General features: G+C 36.0%; 1 protein-coding gene across 51 annotated transcripts in view; it reads right to left on the bottom strand.

The window, feature by feature from the left end:
• The window catches only part of nrxn1a (neurexin 1a), a 290,869-nt gene that overhangs the window by 41,114 nt on the left and 226,573 nt on the right, over nt 1-23,182 (bottom strand). For all 51 annotated transcript variants that reach the window (NM_001080021.3, XM_087275226.1, XM_087275225.1 and 48 more), the window contains 1 exon segment: nt 16,732-16,913. In NM_001080021.3, the coding sequence (NP_001073490.1) occupies nt 16,732-16,913 (182 nt within the window).

The following is a 23,182-nucleotide window of genomic DNA, read 5'->3' as shown; positions in this document are numbered from 1 at the left end:
GAGAAACACCCTTCGTCCTACATTCAGTCCCGGGTGTGATAATGTCCCAGTTTTGCAGAATTTTCTGTTTAAAAAAAGAAAAAGAGAAGAAGGAGGCGGTTCTATTATGAATGCCTCAGGGGCTAAACATAAGGGAGGGAAGAGCAAAATTGAGCCGTGACACCAAATCCCAGATTACCACAGAATAACAAATGTTTTGGGTGATGTGCTCAGGATTCGCTGTTTGCTAAACGATCCCTAAAGTGAGCGAGGGATGGGGTGTGATTTTAAAAGAAGGACTTGGTTCCGCACGGCTACGTCTCGGTTCGTCTTGTCCGTCGTGTCACCTCTCCATCGAGGCCTGCAGTGCTGCTCTAAATATAAAGAACTAATACAACTGGATTCTCATTAGACTCAATGGGGGTTGTTATAGCAACACTGCTCTCTAGAGTTCTCTCGTTTCTTGTAGGCAATTAGATGACAACCACCGTGCCACCCTGATTGACAGAACACTTCATCTACTCTGGAATGGAGACGATCTCCCCTCGCTAGGCACAAAAATAAGATTGTTGTTCTGAACTTCTGCATGTGGACTTAAAAAATAATTTAAAGTAGTTTGGAGAAGGGTTCTTTTTGCTGCCTGTTGGTATATGCGTTTCATTACTTGATGCAAAACATTTAAAGTTTAAACTTTACTGACAGCTGTCACCCTACTTTCCCAGTTTTTTAACAATAGCTCAATTAGACAACTTCTACAGTATTGTTTTCTTTTAATGCTACATTTAATATACATGAACTAGATTGCACACATTTCCAAAACTAATCTGTATGTTAAATAATGCTTAATTAAAAAAATGGGTTTCATTTTGTGGACATATTAAGGTTAGTTGGATATATTTTGTTTATTACATTATAAATCGTTTTATGTTATCAATGGCTAAAAGCAGAAAAGTATATTTTTAGAATACAGGCAAATAAAAAAAAAAAAACAATAAATATCTCCAGAATAAAAAACTTTCAGAATAGAGAAGTAAAATAGATAAATAAATAAACTTGTCAACAACCTTCCTTTTGTGAAAACTGTCTTAAAAGATACCGTTTAAGTCAGAATTATTAGCCCCCCTTTGATTTTTCTTCTTTTTTTAAATATTTCCCAAGTGATGTTTAACAGAGCAAGGACATTTTCACATTCTGTCTGATAATATTTTTTTTCTTCTAGAGAAAGTCTTATTTGCTTTATTTCTGCTAGAATAAAAGCAGTTTTTATTTTTTTAAACACCATTTTAAGGACAAAATTATTAGCTCCTTTAAGCTACACATTTTTTTTGATACTCTAGGGGACTAATAATTCTGACTTCAACTGTATGCACTGTATTAAAATCTTGGCTGCAAATACAGTAGATATGTTGCTGGTCCAGCGTTTGGAAGCATTATGATTTCCTAGTGTTTTTGAAAGAAGTCTTTTCTGCTCATTAATGCATAAATACAATAAAGAAAATCATTATTATTAAATATTATATCAGCCAAAAAAATCTATCAAAACATTTTAAAACACAACTTACTAATGTGATGAAAAAGCGACATTATTAAGCATTATTATTCCAGTCCTCAGTTAATAAAGAGTAAGATATGTATATATTTTTTATTTTATCAGGAAAGAATTGATCAAATGATATCAAGTGAAGTGATTTATAATGTAACAGGATTTTACATCAGGGTTTAAATAATTACACAAAGCTGTTTTCAACAATTTTAACAATGAGAACTGATATTAATGATTGAGAATCAGTGACAATAGATCACAACATCGCAAATTGATCGTCATGATCAGAGTGATTTATATAAAACATTATGTGAGACTGAAGACTGATATAATGACGCTGAAAAGTCAGCTTTGGTTCACAAAAATAAAACATGTCCACATACAAAATGGATATTTTAAACTAAAATAATACTTATTGAAATAGCATATTATATACACCGTTATATACACAAACAACCTTAACATTAACTCTAAATGCTTCCAATTTTCAATCCTACAGTAAGAAATAATAAAATAAGCACTCACTGGTGCCGTTTAATCATTGACTAATTGTGTAAAAAAATAAATGTTTGTATTTACATATTATACATGTATATTAGGCCTGCACAATATAGTTTCAGCATTGATATCGCTATGTGCACATCTGCTATAGTCACATTGCAAGATATGCAATGTGCGTTTTTCATACTTATAATTTTTGTCCTGTTTTGTCCAGTCTAAATATCTAAATTTCAAAGCAAGAACAAGTTTATTTTACTTCCACCACTTGCATGTAATTTTGCTTATTTGAAGGAAAATCTCTTAATTGTGCTTAATTTCTTTTTAAGTTGAAAGCAAAACAATATTTTTAGATATTAATAATATAATATAATATAATATAATATAATATAATATAATATAATATAATATAATATATTAATTTTTTTAGATATTTGAACTAGAAACGAGACAAAGTAAAGGAAAGCATTTTTTTGCATTGTGAGTATTCAATTTCTGTACCCGAGTACTGATACTGACTCCCCAGAAAACCATCAAATGGTGCTATTCAAACAATATTGTGAAACTGTATTCATGACAATATTTATAGCAGAAAAATGCAATATTGCAATATCAGATTTTTCCAATATTATTAACCCCCCTGAATTATTATCCTCCCCAATTTCTGTTTAATGGAGAGAAGATTTTTTCAACATGTTTTAACATAATAGTTTTAATAACTCATTTCTAATAGCTTATTAATTTTAACTTTGCCATAATGACAGTAAATAATATTTGACTAGATATTTTTCAAGACACTTCTATACAGCTTAAAGTGACATTTAAAGTCACTAAAGCATAAGTTGACATCTAAACAAACAAGACTTTCTCCAGAAGAAAAAAATATTATCAGACATACTGTGAAAATGTCTTTGCTCTGTTAAACATCATTTAGGAAATATTTAAAAAAGGAAAAAAAAAAAAAAAAAAAACTAAAGGGGGGCTAATAATTCTGACTTAAACTGTGTATATATAATAAATATACACAGAACAGAAAATTATGCACACCCAAACAATTAGTTTGTATGTGATTAGTAGTGAGCAGTCATTTAACAGCACTACACTTGTAATTTGAATATTTTCTTTTATCTAATCTGAAATAAAGGGAAAAAACAGCCCAGCTTCTCGAAATTAATCACTGCTTAAAAAAACAACAACTATTTTTTGCCTGTGGAGACTTGCCTTAAAACCAACAGATCATCTAGAAATGAAAATTATACTCAGTTGTTTACCAACTCAGATTTTTCCCTCCTCTGCGGAAGATGAAGATATTTTGAAAAATAAACATTTGTTCATATAATAAATGAGACTAAAACCACCCCTATTGACAAAATGGTTTCTTTTGTGTAAGAAAAATCCTCAGCGCTATGCAAGGGTGAGCAAATAATGACAGAAGTTTGATTTATGGGTGAACTATCTCTTTAAGCTCTAAATAAATCGCTGAAATAATTGTGATAATAGCAAGGGGCAAAATGTTCCACGAAGAAGACCCAAACACACACACACACACAGACACTTATAAAGGGCCGGGGTGGTTGCTCCGGAAACCTGGAGGACAGAAGAGCCACTAATGATGTGTCTTATTTAGGAAAAGGTGCAGGCAGAAGCTTATGGAGTATGACGGAGTGTGTGTGCCACAGCGGGGATGCTGATCTGCCATGGCATTCAGCTTAAATGAGCTGGTGCATCCAGGAAACCTCAGCCACTTTACATAAAGAGCCTCTCAGTAATGCTCAAGCTAATACCAAGGGAATGCACTTAATTGGATAGAACACCCAGACATGCAATATACGCTCTCATAAATAACTTGTGTTTGATATTAGATCAAAATATCACACTATGTGTGTGTGTGTGTGTGTGACACGCTCCAGAATGCATGTGCTCTTATGTTTGAGCGCTGCAGGTTTGGTGAAACAGATAAATTTGTTGTGTCCGCAGAATAATTCCACTTTGGCAAGCAGTTCTTGTTGTTGCGCCCCCTCCTTCCCCATTTCTTTGTGTCTCTCTCTTTCTCTCGCATGCGCTCTAGCAGTCGTTCGCTCTCACAATCTCTCTTTATCTTCTGGTAAGGGCTGGATCTGGTGAGATCATGAATCTTTCTGGCAGCAGAGAATTCTTTTCCAAGTTCTCGAAAAACTGAAAATAGCACTCTGTCCTAGTTCCTCTCGAACCTGGAACCACATGTGCTCTATGGGCGTTGTCTACACAAGCCATTGAGGAAGGCACACATATTGTCTCTTTTACTGCAGTGGCGAGGTGTGAGGATTAAAAAAAGGAAGATAATAATAATAATAATAAAAACAAAATGGCAGACCAAATGCAATATCTCTCGCAAACAATATGATTTCATATTACAATCGGCATACTGGTGCGCTGCTATTTTTGTAGTGATCCTTGTCAACCCGTCACTGGGCTTCAATAGCAACACTTTCTTTCATGCATTGACTCTAATCTGAAGAAAAAAAGCGTGGTAAACATTTTCTGAAAAAAAAATAGATACGCAAAGGAACGAGTGGGCTGAGTTTGTCACAAAGAGAGCGTTTAAAAGAACACCTGTCTCTTTTATTTTGATGAATAAATTTAAATATTCGCCTTTTACTTCTGCTGCCATCTGTCTGCTTATCCTTTCAGATACTAAAGATAGCAAAAGGCACGGTTCGCCATATGGCGCACTTATTGACGGAAAAAAAAATGGCTGACGAAGACCAAACATTAAATCGTCTGTGGCCAGTCAGACTGTTTCTCCACACCACTCGTAAATTGCATAATGACCTGGCATACTTGTTTGACGGTATGCAAAAATGACAGAGCGCATGAATGACTTGTACTCAAATTATGCAGCTAAGTGGATAGAGAGGAAAGGAAGTGTGGTGGAGGTTTCGACTGCGAGAAGCAAAATGGCATTTTTCCAAAGCGCTGGCTCTTTCCATCTAAGCTGCTGGGTGGAGACAGGCTTTGTCCGCACTGACGGTATGAGGTCAGCAGACACTTTGCTGTCACTCAGAGCCATGTCACGCGTCACTCATGTTTGACCAGGTATGTCCTGCCCACTCAGACACAAGTGAAGCAGAAAATCAGCATCTGTCACTCTCTTTCACATTCACCTCCATCCAAATGCGAGTGTGTGTGGCGCTTTCTTGTGGGAGTATATGAGTCTCTCTGGCTGCCCGGAGTCACTTTGACTATAAACATCAAACAATATATACAGTAAAATATGAAATAGAGGACCATTCGTACTGTGTGTTAAAATAATATATACAGTGCCTATTGAAAAACCATTAGACTCACATTTCACCCTGCTTTCAAAAGACCTTCAGGATAAAGTTGTAGAAAGGCACAGGTTGGGAGAAGGCTACAAAACATTTCAAAAGCTGGAAAAATGGATTTTGGGCAGTATTAAAAATAAAGTCATTATTTCAAAGGAGTATGATGATTTTCTATAGGCACTGGATATATTTGCAAAATTATGAAATCAAAATTAACAAAAATGGGCCACAAATTCAAAATTCCTCTGTACAAAAATGCTAGGTTTTTGTCTCAGCCAGTTCAGTGTTATGATTGTACAAAAAATCATCAAACTAAATGTTATTCATATACAAGATGCCTTTTATTTTATTTTTTATTAACCTTCCGCAAACATTTAATCTGTATTAGATGAATGGGGTGGGAGGGTTTTGTAATTCAAATCAGATTTAAGTCAAATTTACTGTGATCTAGTACTTCCAAAAGAACTTTGATATGTGGTCCATCCCTTTAGTGTAAAGATTTAGGCGGTACTGTATGTATGTATGCATGTATGTACAGTATGTATGTATGTATATATGTATGTGCAGTTGAAATCATAAGTTTACATACACTCTAATAAGGAACATAACCATTTTTTTCATAAATGTCTGATGATAAATCATACTAAATGTTTACTATTTTAGGTCTGTTAGGATTACCTAAATGATTTACATTTGCTAAATGCCAGAATAATGAGAAAATTGTTTTTTGAAATTTTTTTGTATTCATTTCTAGACAGTCAATAGTTTACATAAGTTTCCGTGGTATATTTTTTTTTAGCTTTGCTTTTAAACTGTATTCCTTTGGTCAAATGTTTTGGGTATCCTTCCACAAGATTCTCACAATAGTTTGAAGGAATTTTGGCCCATTCCTCCTGACAAATTTTGGTTTAACTGAGTCAGATGTGTTGGCTGTCTTGCTCGCACAAGCTTTTTCAACTCTGCCCACAAATATTCTATGGGATTGATATCAAGGCTTTGTGATGGCCACACCAAAACTTTCACTTTGTTGTCCTTTAAGCATACTGCCAAATTAGTTAAAATGTGCTTTGGGTCAGGGTCTGTTTGGAAGACCCATTTGTGGCCAAGTTTTAATTTTCTAGCTGATGTCTTGAGATGTATTTTAACAATGTTTTATCTTCATGATGCCATCTATGTTGTTAAATGGACCAGTCCCTTCTGCAACAAAACAGCCCAATAGTTTCACAAGTCCCATACTTCACAGTTGGTATGGTGTTCCTAGGCTTGTAAGGTTTCTCCTTTGTCCTCCAAATGTAACACTGGTCATTTTGGCCAAACAGTTTAACCTCAGCTCAAACACACCACAGGACATGTCTCCAAAAATTATTCTTTTTCCTTGTGTAATTTTGCTAATTGTAATCTGGCTTTTTTGTTGATTCTGGCTTGTTGATTTTCCCATGATGTCACACAAGGAATCAGTGTGTTTGAGGATTTCCTTAAATACTATTCTACAGTTGTGTCTCCAATTCACTCAAATGTTGCCAATTAGCCAATTAAAAACTTCCAAAACGTTGACACCATCATCTGAGCTTTTTTAGAAGCATAATAATCTTATTGTATGTAAACTTGACTTAAGAAAAATTTTAATTTCTCAAAAATATCTCTCATTATTCTGCTATTAAGCGTAACAGAAACAAATTTGATAATCCTAACTTACCTAAAAGAAAAAAAAAGCTAAGTCTCATTAACATCTGCCTTTTTTAATGGATATGAGCCTTTTTATACAATGTATGTAAACTTCTGGTTTCAACTGTATGTATGTATGTATGTATGTATGTATGCATGTACAGCTGTTACCCTGATCAAACACACCTGAATCAATTAATTAGGAACTGAACAGCACTTGATAATTACTGGCAGGTGTGTTTGATATGGGTTGCAACTAAAATCTGCAGGAAGGTAGATCTCCAGGAACAGGGTTGAGCACCACTGGTATAGACAAACCTAACAGTTGAATTGAAAGAAGAAGAAAAAAAAAAAGACAACGTATTTGGGTGTGTCATATTGGACCCAAAGTTGGATTAGAGGTGCCCAAAGTTGGCCCATTGTAACCTTTGATTTGGCCCACCATCCCCACTGAGAGGAGAGTGAGAATGATGGAGAGGGTTGGGGCGAATGTCTTTAACACAGAGATCATTAATTATAATTTGACGTAACATTTTTTTGTTAGTATGAGGTCCTTTTCATCACTGTATGCAGCTTTAATTTTTTGTTTTATTGCTGAGCTACAAAAAAGTAAACTGAATTTAAATGTTTGAGTTAAATGTTGTAAATTAATCAGATTTTTATAAATATAAATACTGTCACTCGAGTATGCAGAAGACATCAGTGAGCAAATCAAGAAAAAAATAGTGTAATTCTGTTATAAGTTTATTATAAAATGTACAAAAATAGTCTATTAGTTTATGTAAAGCAATGTTTTCAAGTCATTTTTAATTATTAATAAACAAATAAAAAAATTACTGGCATATTTGACCCACTAGCCTCAATCAAGTTTGGTTTTTGACCCTTCATAATAAAAAGTTTTGGCACCCCTGGATTAAAACAACCCAGCATTTTAAAGCAAAATGCAAAAAAGAATAACACGCTTCAGTGTGCAGCATTACATTTCAATCTTCACACTTTTACTTGTCTTTAGCACTGATTTGTTCAACCAATCCCATTTTCTATTGAGCTGATATATGCAGCAGCCAATCAGAGGTGCTCAATCAAGGGTAAAAATAAAGGAGTTTTGGTGATTGCAAAAGTTCTGTGACTGAATTCGGCGAGCTTAAGAATTCTCTCATCATTTCTCATCGTTTCATTGAGAGATTGAATTTAGTGATTAAAATTGTGAGTTTGTGCATACATTTCACTAAACTAACATGATAAGCAAAATGTTTTGTTTGTGCTGCCAGAATATGATCTGCCATTCTATTAATCGAAGTAAATTATCATATTTAAAATATCATATCGAGCAATACTCTACAGTAAAGAATATTGTAGAAATCTGCTTGATAAGTCGTGACGTATGGAATACTGTTTTCAGGTCGAAGCCGCTACTCATTCGTATGGAGAAAATATTAGTTTATGACCACTTTTTGGTCATATCACATATTAAAGTGAACTTTATATAAAAAGTTTAGCAGCCTGTGCAGTAAGTAAACGCGAGTGATTTACTTGTGGTGCAATTTTACTAGGGCGTTTGACATGCTTCATACTGCAAAAGTACACATATACATGTAAAAAATAAACAAAAAACAGTCAATAGCCAAATTTATAGGAATTACACAAAATCAGTCATTTTCACCCAAAAAAATCACCCAAAAGACTAATCAAAAACTAGGGGGTCTGATATATTGCGATCGTGATTTTTTAAAGTAATACATTGCATGTAAATGGGTATTATTACCATTTGTTAAGTCTCCCCATACAGTTTGATAGAGTGCTTGGACCCGAAAGCTGCTTCGCTTAACATCACACTTAATAAGCGTATACCATGCAATGACTTCTTAAAATGTTTCATTTAAACTTTATAATATTTCATACAGTAACAGTAAAGGGTGAGCAAATGATGACAATTTTTGAAAATTAAACTATACCTTTAACAAGGGCTTGATACCCGCATAATTAAACTAAATGATTAAGGCTGTCACCATTAAAGTGAAACTTTGAAAATTAAAGTATTAATTTGTGCTATTTCAAATGATCTTCAATGAAACCAACATAATGAGCAAGTTCCTTGAACTACAAAAACAGCAATTAAATGCTATATGCCCCTTATAATCAAACCCATTCAATGGTTACTAAGATAGAGAATATAACTCAATTCACTTTCATTTTATTGTTTAAAAATCCACATTATTTGCAACACAAAAGAAAGAGTACATATTTGAAACAAAGAGGGAGATCAAAATGACAGGACATTCATTGTAGGTTGAACTGTCCCTTTAACATGGCCAATGTGCCCGTTCTGCTATCGCCGACATCTCAGCACAGGTGCTCTCTCTGAAAGCTGTTTCCTTTCACCTCCGCTCTGTCCTTCTCACACACACACATTCTCAATCCCCTTGTCAGTACTACTGTTCACACCTCTGTACCTCTCACTGCTGAGTTAGCTGTGATCGTCACCATTCTTCAATTGGACTGATGTGCTCATTAGACTGCCCACACTCACACACACGCACGCACATGCACGGACGCGCACACACTTTTGGCATCGAGAGCGTTAGAGGTCAGAAAGTGCTAATGATTTGGTCAAACCCCAGGGGTATAATCACTTGGCTTTGACTCGTTTACAGTCATCATCCATTTCTCCTTCGCTCCTGTCCTGCTTGGCGGCTTGAACGGCTGCCACAAATGTCCAGGCAGTCCGCAGGGCATTTGGCCACGGGTTCGAGCAGCTGGCAAGCTCGTCCTGAGCTGAAGAAATGCATTTAATAGGCCATTACCCCTTAAAATGCGATGTTAGGCTGAGTGAAAGAATGCGTGCGAATGTTTTCTTTTTCTGTACAGTGCCTGTCTCACCATTCTTTACAGTTCTCGCTCTGCGTCTTGTTATTTCTCCCTCTCTCTCTCTCTCTTGCGCACGCTCTCTCTCCGCATGAGCAAGTGGCTCAATGATTTGGGGTGAACGATGACTAATGATAATCCCCGGTGATGGTGATATGATGAGATTTAAATGAACTCTGTCACAAGTGTTTAGGGTCATAAGCAGAAACGGGGAGCAGGGGGAGGAACGCCACTGTCTGTTTGAAAAATCAGGACATCAAGGGGCGCTCGTTAACATGGTCAATGATCCTAAGTTAATTCACTTTCAGAAAGGCAGCCTCTGGATAATGATATCCTCCCAGCCTACAGAAAGGTTTAGCCAAACATTCCGTTACATCATCGAACGTCTCGCCGTTAATGTCAATATTCGCATACTTAATCTTGTTGGGGCCTAAATATAATTAACAGAAACGGATAGTCTTTTTTTTTTTTACCCTTGCTAATTATGGGGTAAAAATGGTACGGGATATATGTATTGAATTCATCTGCTTTAATGATGGTTAGCGATGAAGGTACAGCTAATTTAGCCTCCTACACAGCGCTGATTCATTTCGTAAATACCTTTTATGCTGGCTTAGCAGTCATCCATCCAACAAGCATCAAAAATGGCAGACATAGCACTGCAGAGACTCCACCAGTCACACATTAGAATTAGCCTAGATATCCACCGCTAATCGCATCAAGACATTAAGGGCCTTTAATTTGCTCATAAACATTCCCTACCATCCCTATGCCAAAAAGCCATATATCAGTCATGCATGCCTGATTAATTGTCATGCCAATATATGGAAATATATAATCTGTGATAATCTTAATTACAGGCATTATGTAAAGTGCTACACGTCTTGTGCAACTCGGGCAAGTTCATTTTAAGATGCATTTTTCTGAAGACATCAACCGCCTTGAATTCTCAGGCGAATATCTGAAGCGAGATGCGGGGAACACGATGTTCCGAGTACATGAGGTGGTAAATCATAACCATAAGTCTACTGGGCATCTGATATCAGTGCTTGTGCTTTGAGCTTCTGCGATTTTGCTGATCGATAACACATACTGAATTCACAAACCGGTGCTGCATATTTATATAGGGCACAGGGGTTCATATGTACGCACAAGCTTATCGAACTCAACCTACTGTTGCTGCTTCAGCTTCTGGTAAAGAGAAAGTCTTTTATTCAAGAGTTAGATGCCTTCTGTAATTTTCTGACCTCCATATTGTTCCAAACCTGATGTAATTTCTTACATGAAACACAAAAGCAGAATTTCTAAAAAAAAATATGTGTGGCCACATTTTTACGGGTACTTAAAAAAATTAAGTCTTGAGCTTTTAAGCTTCAAAAAAAAAATCACAAACATATAAAAAATTGCTACAATTATATTTAAACGTGATGTTTTTGTTTGCTGTGTGCACATTCTGATAGGGCTGATGTTGTTAATGAAATCTTTGATGAAAAATGTTCTTTGACAACCACTGATGACTTAGTTTAAACAACGAGATGACAAACCGTAATAAATTAATTTCAGGATATCCACGGGGTCTTAAAAAGTCTTAAATTACAAAAACTAAATTTTAGGCCTTAAAAAGTCCTAAATTTACTGAAATATTGTGTTTAATGTCTTAAATAATTTTAAACAGGTTTTAATTTTCCTCTGTCCAAGTAAATCTACCCAATTAGGCTGACATCCATTCAATCACCAGCAATCCATCTTAATAAAATCAGGCAAAGAAAACTAAAAACAATCACACAATTCCTCATGATAATAACAGAGCAAAATATCGCTTTACTTTATCTTCCATTCATCCAAAAACTATTTACAGAAGTAAAGGGGAGTATAAATAATATTTATAAATAGGCATTAAAACTTAAGGTTTTATAACAGAAATGCATTAGCTTGAAGTAAAGTTATACTCAATTTAGACCAAAAGCCAACAAATATATATTTTTTAATTATTATTTATATAATTGCCTTCACAACAAATATACTTTAACAATGTTAAACCTGTCATTAAAAATGACAAGAAAAAAAAAGAAAAGTAATATTATGTTGAAAATAGTGTATACTAGTTTTTTGTTTTGACATCTAAAGTGTGTCGCTAAAGAATAATTACATTTGATTTTATGGCAAGAAAAAACAACAACCAGACCATTAGAAAATAATCATTATTGTTAAGCCCTCATGTGCAAGTCTAAAATTTCATTCATAATTGTCTTAAAAGTGTCTCTAAGTCTTAAATTTGACTTAATGAAACCTGCAGAAACCCTGAATTTAATTTAAAACATTTTCACTGTTACAGTATATGGGGAGTGTGTTCATTTCTATGACATGTAGTCTATATATTATATAAAAAAAACTAGATGAAGCAAAAAAAATAAAAAAAAATAAATGCATACGAGTTAACATTTCCTTTATTTATGCTTAAAATTGTTTGTTTTTAGACAAAACAATTCATGATTATGTAACTACAGTGCATAAGTACACCCAGCGGCAGATTTAGTGATTTGGGGGTCTAAAGCAATTCCAGGCATGGGGCCCAAAAGTTCTAAAATGCACCTTTTGTATTTTAATGTATTTTTTATTTATTTTGCAGTTTTTTCTTCTCGTTCTCCTTTTCTACATTTTATCTTATTGCAAAATAATAACATGTAAAGCATCTTGTAACATCTTGTAAAACTTTTGAAAGGATTTGTTTTCTTAAAATTAATTCGCAGCTAAAAATAATAAATCAACTGTTTTGTTTTTCAAAAACTAAATCTTTAACTGATTTGACTGTTGGACTGGTCCATGATTGAGGGTGGGAGACACATTTGTACAAATCAAAATTTTTAGACCCTGAAAATACCAAATACAATAGAAAGTAATGTTATATATAATTTACAGGTATAATTCAAGGTATTTATTTGGGGGCTCTCAGATTTTTTGAGGCCCTAAGTGGCTGCTTACCTTACTTATTGATTAAATCCAATAAGTACACCCCTCACAAAACTATATATTTTAAATTAATATTCTTAATATTGTATAGAAAGCTACAGTATACAATATGATATTTATGTATATGCATTAGATTAGTCAGTACTGAAGCCAAATCTGCAGCTAACCTAGCAAAATAACTTTCGATAACGGTCCACCTAGTACACCCAAACTTATGTTATAGAACATTTTTAAATACTAATTAATTTATATATATATATATATATATATATATATATATATATATATATATATATATATATATATATATATATATATATATATATATATATATTTTTAGGTTGTAATATTTTGCAATATTTTGCTGGAATTGAATTGTATTATCTTTCAATTTCTAAGTATGTCCGGTAACTAAAACATTATTTTAATAAATACATCTGTTTAATAAATCTGTTTTGAATAAATTGACCAAAATACATTGCTTATATTCACTGAGAAATTAATAAAAATATTCATTTTCAAATGGGGTGTACTCAATTATACTAAGCACTGTATGTAACAATTTACTGAAATGAAAATATGTTTTTATTGACAAAAAACTAGAAGAATATGTCCAAACATTCAGTTGACAGGACAGAAATATGCTCATAAATTCAGAAAAACGGGACAAGGTTGATTACATATAATTACAGAAAATTATATTTACAGTATGATGTTATTAGGTCCTCATTTCCTTTCATTATATTATGAATGTTTCATGAAAAAAACAAACATAAATATTTGGAATTGACATACGGGTGAGTAAATACTGTAATCTTATAATACTTTATATGTAGGTGGACTTTCCCCTATAAATGAAAGTGTTAAATATGTCGATGCATTGCAGCACTGAGGCTGAAGTCATGTATAGACACCAGCATGCATCGTAAACTCAGGGCTCAGCTGGAGAAATCATTACCTCACCGTGCACAGAACGCATTTGCTGAGGCAGTCGTGCAACAGTCACGCCATGATGCCACCCCTGAGAGCTCGCTGATTCTTCTGGGAATCAAGTTTGTGATTACAGCAGGAGTGGGTGTTAAAAAATAAGAACGAACAAAAAATAAATAAATAAAAAACATACACAACTCTTCGAAGCTCAGTGCCAAACACTTCCCCGTCCCCCTTGCCTCCACCTCCTCCACCTCCCACTCCTCCAGCACAGCATGTCATAGGAAATGCGGGTTCTATCAAATAGCATCCTCTGAGCAAGCGTTGGTAGCGGCTTCTATTCTGAACATTATACAGATTTTATTCATGAGGGCGGTCTGAGGCGCTGGAACTTTCTAAAACAGACCAGCACTTTGAGTGTTGGAGGAGGCGTAGAACACCATGATTACCCTAATGATCATTCACAGGGCTCTTCGGGAGCGTGATTCTCCGTGAATTTCTGCTCTGGGGTTTGCGCGAGAATGAATGAACAGCAGGAATTCTCAGGAGAATCTGTGTAGGTTTGAGCAAGTTCAAACAGTTGAGCCCAAAAGTCGATTTAAACCTGAGAAATAGTTTTAAAGTTGGAAAAAAAAATCTAAATTTTTGCTTTGCCAAAATTAGTACACCAGTGTTGGGTAAGTTACTTTAAAAAAGTAATAGATTAAAAATGACTGATTACTACTGGATCTTATTATATTACTAATTACTTTTGTAAAAAAGTAATCAGATTACTAATTACTTTACTTATAAAATGAACCTATAAAAATACAAAATAAACTGCAGCTCTTTCAATAATTTAATATCCACAAAAACTTACAAAGGGTTAATCACAGCAGCTTGACATATTCAAAATACTTAAAGACTTAAAATTTACTTACTTGAAAACTTAAAATACTCTTATTTACTTTTTCCAATCCTTTTTTTTTTTTTTTTTTTTACACAATGAAGATATTTAGAAGAAAACTGGATACCTTTAATCATTGACATCCATAGTATGCAAAAGCACTGCAGTTCTGTGTTTGTCGGAGGTAATTATTCGAACTAAATGTGTAGTTAGTTTACAAAGTATGAAGCTGATCGGTCAAGTGACTCACGGTTTTCAACTGTGAGCGCCTCGGAAATGCAAGCATGCTAAATATGCACTCCCAATAAGCACGCGTAAAAAAAAAAACGTGATATGTGAACGGCCCCATAAGCTTCTCTTCACATTCAGGAAGTACCTTCACTCCTGATCCTGCACAAAAATTGAATTTAGCCCGTTTAGGCTGAGTTTGCGCTAATGTCCTCCTTGGTGATGAGTATTGTCATAGAATGTTTTCTACTCAAGTGCTGAACAAGTTGCTGGTGGAGTTAAAAGCAGTCAAAAGTTGTTTAGAATAGATTTCACAGCAATATTTTTGTTTTTACGCTCAATGAAATCAAAGTAATGTCTTTATTGTCACTTGACAAAGCAGCTACTCTTGACAGAAACCGTTTCAGCTGGCATTTTCCAGCAATTTAAAAGCGCATGCTTATTAACTGACGTTGCAGCAGAAAACCTGATTTAAAGGAAGCATTTTCTTTCTTTCAAAAACTGTATTTGTAACGCAAGTAATGCAATTACACTTTAGTACACTTTAGACTTTAGTAACTGTAATCAAATTACACAAATTTAAAATGTATTTCGTTACGTTACTACAGTACCTTTCTCAAAAACGTAATGGGTTAGTGTGGAACGTGTACACCCAATTCTGTTCATCACTTGCGACCTGTTTTTGTACAGATGGTAAGTCATTCTTTCTTGTTGGACAGAAACTTCATGTGGCTTGTTCATACTGCATTAAAGGGTCCCACTTTACAGAAAAGACTAACTAGTATACAGTATACATGTATATCAAATAACATTAATTGTTAATACACTAAACTGCCCTCAAACTCACTGACTGTAATACTGAAGTTTCTTCTGGGTATTCTGTACGTCACTACATCCCAAATTTAACATCACAGACCCAATATGCTGATATACTGCTTACTTTCACTGACATTTAAAACTTGTGTGAAGTTTCATGCAAGAATGCCAAAAAAAATGTGCAATTTTAACGCGATTATTTTTGAGAGTAAATTCATCCTTAAGGGTGATTTAAGAGTAAGGTGTACACCGTAAAAAGTGATTAGAAGACTTTACTTAAAAAAAAAAAAAGAGTAAACCCATTGCCTTAAAATGATTAAATAATGTGCATCATTATAAAAATGTAGTAATGTCAACTTGACTCTTCCATGTTACAATAGGTTTAAGCAGCAAAAGTCAGTCGAAAAATGTGGAAAAAATATTAAAGAGCCTTTACTGACATGACTATTCCTTAAAACTGTGCCTTTTTTAAGGAATAGCCATGTAAATAAAGACTTTCATACTTTTTCCACATTTTCCAAGTGCCTTAGACAGCATTTTGCTGTTTATTCTGATGAATTCCATACCCAAAGTGCACCGACACATTATTTAAGCAACCCCTGAGCACTTTTGGTTTGATTTTGGAATTTGTTTTTTTTGTTTTTTTTTTTACCAGAGGCTTACTCTGTCTTTCACATAAAGACAACTTGGCGCTTTTGAGACTTAATGGGCTTAATCATTTTTTAATTAAAATAAATAATTGCTTTTTTACTGTGTAGGACCAACAGCGTAACTAAACATTTTTCCAGAAAAATAACAGCAGTAATTATGAACATATATTTTAACCACAAATACACTGTAAATGAATGTAACAACTTTACACAATAAGTGTGACAAATGATTCATTCAAACTTTAAGATATGAAGACACTTGCTCCAAAACAAAACAAAAAGGATTGCATCAAACCAAAAGTTTGCACTAAATGCTAAATCAACTCTTAACACATGCATTTGGGCTCAGATTTCTCAACAAAACTGTAAAAGTGTGTTTGTTTGTGTAAGACTCACAATCTGAAGCTGAAGGTAGTCTCCCAGGCCAGAAGAGCTGTCCACCCTAACCAGCACTGCATCCTTCTGCTGGGTACTAAAACCGACAGCCAGTCGGTCAGCTCGTGTGCTCGGTCTGTCGTTGGGTGGCCATGTGTACACAATAAGCCCTCCATCACGTCCGAATATGTATGTGGTTCCCGCTGCAAAAGGAGAAAGAGAGAGAAGCAGAATATTAAGTATAAGAACATCAAAGTAAGTGGGAAAAGTATTTCCATTTCTCGTGTGAGTCTGCATATGAACAGCTTTGCTCCATTACACATAGCGCGGGAGTATCTTGATGAACCCATCAGAGTGCCAGACGGCCCCTGCTGCTCCCTGATTGGCTAAATTATAGCCCTTATGTGACCCTCGCTACGCTGATGTCACCAGGAGCACCTGTGTCTGCTGAAGCATGGGCTAAACAGAGTCGTTCTTGCAACAAGCACTCAACGCACACAGCCCCCCCCATCCGAGCCCAGGGCTGATTGAGCTGATTACAGCCGCTCTCTACGCCCGCCGACACACCGGACAATCAATCCAGCCTCACGGCCCCCAGCCCAGCGCCTACTTCTGCATGCATTTATTCCACCAAAGGTGGGCAAACACGGCAAAGACCAGACAGCTATTCCTGCTCAGCGAGACGCATGCTAATGCCTGATGGAGCTAATTACAGTGTCAGAAGCAGGTAGCTTACTGTGAGCGGGGTCACTGTGATTCAACGCCTGCAGGAAGGTTTCTCAGTGAAACTGCTGTAGTTTTTGCGTCGAGAGATAGAGGGAGAATCGCCACTAATGGAGTTGATCTCATTAACTGGTGGACTGCGCTAGCTCTTTTGATCAGGCGTGACTTCAATAGCAAAACGGGCGAAAACGCTTCGATTGTGGCAGGTGCAGTCGGGGTAATGTTCGCAGAGCAAAGAGCTCATCAACTTGAAGATAACAGCCTCGGGAGATGCGAGACGCACTTCAACACTCTGCTCTCCACGGAGCATGACTGCTGTGCTTCTGAGCTCCAGATGCAGATAAGACGGGCGACGGAGCAGCACGGGGGGAAAAACCCAGAGGAGGCCGGAGCTCTCAAAAGAGCGAGAGGGCCCGAGTTGAAGTGCTGAGAGCGGTTTCAGAAGGGCTGGGTTATTTCCTGGCACGTTTCACTATTTGCAGAGTCGTGCTCATTAGCTGCGCTCTGTGTGATTTTTCACCAGCGGGCTCTCGCCGGCCCCCTTGACCGCATCTCAATGAGATGTTTCACACCGTGTCAGCGATCAGCCTGACCCCCTCCGAAAACAACACCCCCGGGGCAGGCGCATTCGCTTACACGGGTACACAAATGTTCACGAGTGCACCCGGATTCACGCGCAAACTGACGCTACTCCCTTGACGGGCCTGTTGGAAACACAGGGAAATGAGTTGTGCTCATTAGCGGGGCTCAGATGGTTGAACTTCACACACACATATGCGCACAGGCCATCATGGATGTGAAGCGGATAGGGAGAGCAAACGGATGAGATTTCGGCTCTGTTGAAATCTGTTTTGTGCGAAGCGCTACGGCTGCCTGCCTCATATCTGTCGCTCAGTATGACGGCAATTCGCAGCTGTGGGTGAGTGAATGGATTTGCCGGGAAGGGAAGCGTAAAGCTGTGCAGAGATTTACGGGCACAAATGGGCATTGCACAGTGCACTGAAAGCTAAAATCAGCGCAATCAACTTTTAAAAATGCAAGTTGACAACTGACTCATACACTCATTTAGAGGGACACTTCACCCATAAATGAAAATTCTGTCAAGAGCTGCTCATCCTAATGCTCTAACAAGTTTCTTTGTGAGCAACAAAAACAAATTGAGTAATTGTCCAACTTATTTTGACTATTTTGCCACTGACTTTCATAGTATTAATAAATAAAACACTACAATAAAAATATTCAAAATATAATTCAAATAAAGTGTTACCATATATTTTATCACAGTATATGCAGGAATCCTAAAAGTAACTTCAATAGCTTTTTAAGACTTTTTAAAGACCTTCTCAGAATATTTGAAGACCTCCTCACCACTTCAAGTTCTAGTCAGTATCAAACCTTTAACTTAATAAACAGATGTAGTTAAAATAAATCAATGGAGCACAACCATGCAACAGAACTCAGATAAGCTCTGAAGAAACAAAGCTTGAAAGAATAAATTACGCAGTTGTTTTCAGCAACAGGCTTCAGCCACTGTTTAAACTCATCTTTCTCCAACCAGGAGTACTCAAACTTAAATTTTTCTATTTTGCCGAGTGTTTTGCTATATGGTTTTGCTACATGTAGAGAGCGTCACATCAACTTTTCTTGTTTGTTGCAAATTACGAGACATCACTCGGACGAAGGAGCTTTCCCCAGCCTGAACCAATTGCGTAGATTGAGCATGCCGTTGTCAATATTAGAAGAAAAATAAATATATTTATGCTTTTTTTTGGAATCAAACACTTTGGACAACTCTTGAACAAAAATTAAGACCTCATAAAAACACAACTAAGGGCCTTTTAAGGGCCTCAATTTTCTCAGAATTGATTTATCAACTGTTAATACTTAACACCCCATGGACACACAGCATTTTTTTACAGATTCAGAATGCTATCAGAGTCACTGAATAACAATATTGTGTGAATTATCTCTATTAGGAATGAAAGTGTGATCAAGACTTCATCCAAGGAGGGAATTTTACAAAAGAAAGAAGGGTTGGCTGAACACTATCCTTTACTTGGCCACTAGCCAAGCAAGTAAATAAATGAACATTAATTATTGATTTGAGCTCAAATGATTGTTTTTTGGCAGAAGAAAGAGATTGCAAAGTGCTACGAGAGACATATACCCCAACTACTGCAGAGAGTATTGTTTAAATACCAGCTAGATAAATGGATACACTGTGTTACACCTGGCTCAGGGATATAACATAGTAAGGGAGACAACAAGGAGAAGTATAATCAAAAAGTATTTAAAAAAAAATAAAAAAATTAACTCAATTTTAATTATATAATCAAAATATCAGTATCAGTATGTTCAATCAGTGTGGAATGCAAGTGTATGGATACGGTAAATGTTGTCAGTGATAATGTATGGATGCGAAGCAAAGCATAATGTCCAAATTGGAGTGCAGCTCTGGCCAACTGCCGAGTGAATGGACAGCGGCCCCGACAAGCTCTCTGCCGGGGTTTAAATAAGGGCGCTGACCTGCATCAGGTGCGCTGAAGGCGCGTCCGCAATCTAGAAATCAAAATCAAACACACAGAAACACAACAACGCAGTCCTAACACATGGGATAGTGACACAAAAAATGGTGCAAAAGTGAGCAATCTGGCTTTGAACCCGTTCTTCTTTTTCTCTCAAAAAGGTCCAGTCATCTCTCCACATTCTCCATCAATGAAATGGCGAAATGCTGAGAATATCAGCAGGATTTTGCGCTAGTTTATTTGCTTCTTATCCCAACTACTTGGGAGCTTCTCCAAGACACCCTCTTTTCTCTCTTTCTTTCTTTTCTTATCTCCCTCAGCCTGACTTTTCACTCCCATCCCAGACGTGGTTAAGGAGCTTGCTGCCCTCCCTCTAACGGGGTTAAACCTCTTCTCTGAAGTCTATTTTCTGATGCTGTTAAATGAGGCAGGCTCTTTGTGCAAGCCAGACCATTAGCCCCTTAAATATGTTCCATCATCTCGGCTGGGTGGGCACCGGGGTCTGGGTTTTAAAGAAGACCCTCGATACCTAACAAGCGTGCGGCCCTTTCCACTCCAGCGCCCTTCTAAGGTCAATCAGCAAGAACAAGCAAAGAAGAGAGGGTCCACTGCTGCCCCATAGAAAAGCTGCATGTGAATACTTGGGAGAGCTGTTCTAATGAGATAGATATTACCTGGCCCTCTGGAATCCCATCATAGCTGTAATCTCCTTTATGTGCTGGAGAAATTAAATTACGTACCAGCTTCTTCTTCAGCCAGGGTTTTGAAGGCTCCACAAGGATTTCACTCTCTTTTATATATCAACTAAAAGATTGTTTTGCTTAAAGGGAAAGTTTGCCTAAATATGATAATTCTGTCAGAATTTATTAGGCCTTACACAAGTTGAAAAAGACAAAAGGGTGAATAATTGACAAATAAAGTTTATTTGTTATATATATATAGTGTGATGTTTTTATGTTCTCCCCGAGTTTGTGAATAAGTGAACTGGACAAAATCAAATTGGCTCTAGTTTGTGTGTGAATGATGTAAGAGAGTGTGGGTGTTTCCCAACACTAAAGGTTACACCTAAACAAATTTACGCCAATGGTGCGCTAGTTTGAAGTTCCAAATTTGTACTCAGTGACTAATACCTATGCAGACTCGATTAACTAATACCTATGCACACTCTAACTATGACTGGGGCTATTAACTAAGGGCTGTTCACATGCTGCTTCTTTGCAGGCGCAAGTTTGTTAGTTCCAATATTAGGATTGTGGTGCATGAGCAGTGCTATGCACTCACACTTTCCATGGGAATCTAGTTAAAGGAATGCTGCAAGCGCACCGCTTCGATTGCGATCAGCTTTATATTTTGTATGGAATATACACATTTCATCTCCAAAAAAGAAAAAATATTACAAAAGAAACCAAAAAGTTTGCTACAACAATTTAAAATATTTAATTGGTCCAATAACATTGGACTGGACATTGGATTGAGCACACCTTTTGGTTTTTTTCAATTGGCACAACACATTATGTCTCATTGGGCCAATGTTAATAGGCTGTTGCTACAATTGAAAAAAAAAAACAGGCAATCGAAAAATTTAGATGTAACCAGTCACTAAAAAGTTTGACGAGTAATTTTTTTTACAGTGTGGTGTGACACTATATGCTAATTTTATATTAGCAATTACATTGAAAACTTCAATTATTCAAGATAATATGACTGAAGCCCACCGTTAAGCCCATGGCAAGTAGCGTTTAAGTTTTTGTCTCTGAATTTGTTTACATATTTCACTTTTTTGGAATCAATTTATAATAGTTTGTTCAAGTTCAACAGGTCATGGAGAAAAATATATAAATATATTCATAATTCATTTAAAATGAATAGCAGATATAGTTAATAATATTCTAAATATATAAATTAAAATAAGTAGTCAACAATGATGATACATTGCTCTCATGCTATTTGTATATTAAAATATATTTTTCACATTTTTTGCTATGTCACATGACATTTAAGTACAGTTCAGTAAACAAATGTAAACAAAAAACTGAAATTGATAAGTTAGTTACCCCTTATATTTTCTTAAAAATCCAAACTACTTCAAACTACATAAACATATATTGTTCTTCAAATGTTCTTAAAATGTTCTTAAAATGTTTTTAAAAAATGTAATTACCTTTTTGTCAACCCATATGCACTCAAAAACATTAAGGCATAATAGGTGCAAATTAGTCTTGAGAAATTTCCTGAACCCGTCACCTCTACAATCTATAATTTCATGGGTAAGAAAAAGTTATGAAGCTGGAACAATTCATATTTCATCACCTGATTTTTCGGATCCATGCTTAAATGTAAAATCAATGACATCCAATACCGTCATTGTCTTGGGGGCTTAGAGGCAGCAAATCATACTGCTGAAAACACAATATTTATAAGCTGTGCTAAGCTGACTTTCCATCAATAAACGTTTCTGAAACACAAAACATTGTGTTTGTGTCTCAGAATGGGGAATGAATTGAGCTCCCACTCTATTCTGCTTCATATCCCTAGATGCCTCTTTCCTGAGAACAAACACATTGTGAGGGGCCTGGCAGTTTGGTCTAAAATTACGTCGCATTGTATTGGGTTGCCCACCTCCTACTTGCATGCTAGAATGAGGAACATCAGTCAAACTCTGCAGGGTTGGAGTCATTCACCCTGTGGGCAAACACGAGCACATACACTACAGTACAGTTACGCACATCTAGTGTGTATACGCAAGTACGCATGCACGCAAACACACATGCACCCCACTGCTATGAAAATGCTGTCAAAATAAACAGAAGGCAAAGCGAAGACCCCACATAGAGAAGTATACAAAATCTAAAAGTAACACTTCAAAGTACCAAAATCAATATGACGTGCCGTACTGTAACCTTCAGAAGATTCAAAAGCATTGCAAGTAACTTAAGATTAAATTTTACAGTGGGGGCCAAAAGCCTAAGACTATTGTTCTAAATGACACTATTTAAAATATTAATAATAATAAAACGAACCAAACAACACTCTTTACATATTTTTTCCTTGCAAAAGGCATTCTAAAAGACAATACATGTTAGGGCTACACAATATATCGATTTAGCATTGATATCGCAATGTGCACATCTGCAATAGTCACATCACAGGATATGTTGAGATAGGATTCTAGTTGAGCTGGTGTCACAGTTCAGAAAGATTTGTGTAGTCAATGCAGAGTAGGG

The sequence above is a fragment of the Danio rerio genome, chromosome 12 (genome assembly GCF_052040795.2).
Source record: "Danio rerio strain M-AB ecotype USA chromosome 12, GRCz13ab, whole genome shotgun sequence".
Lineage (NCBI taxonomy): Eukaryota > Metazoa > Chordata > Actinopteri > Cypriniformes > Danionidae > Danio > Danio rerio.
This window is presented reverse-complemented; position numbering and strand designations above follow the sequence as displayed.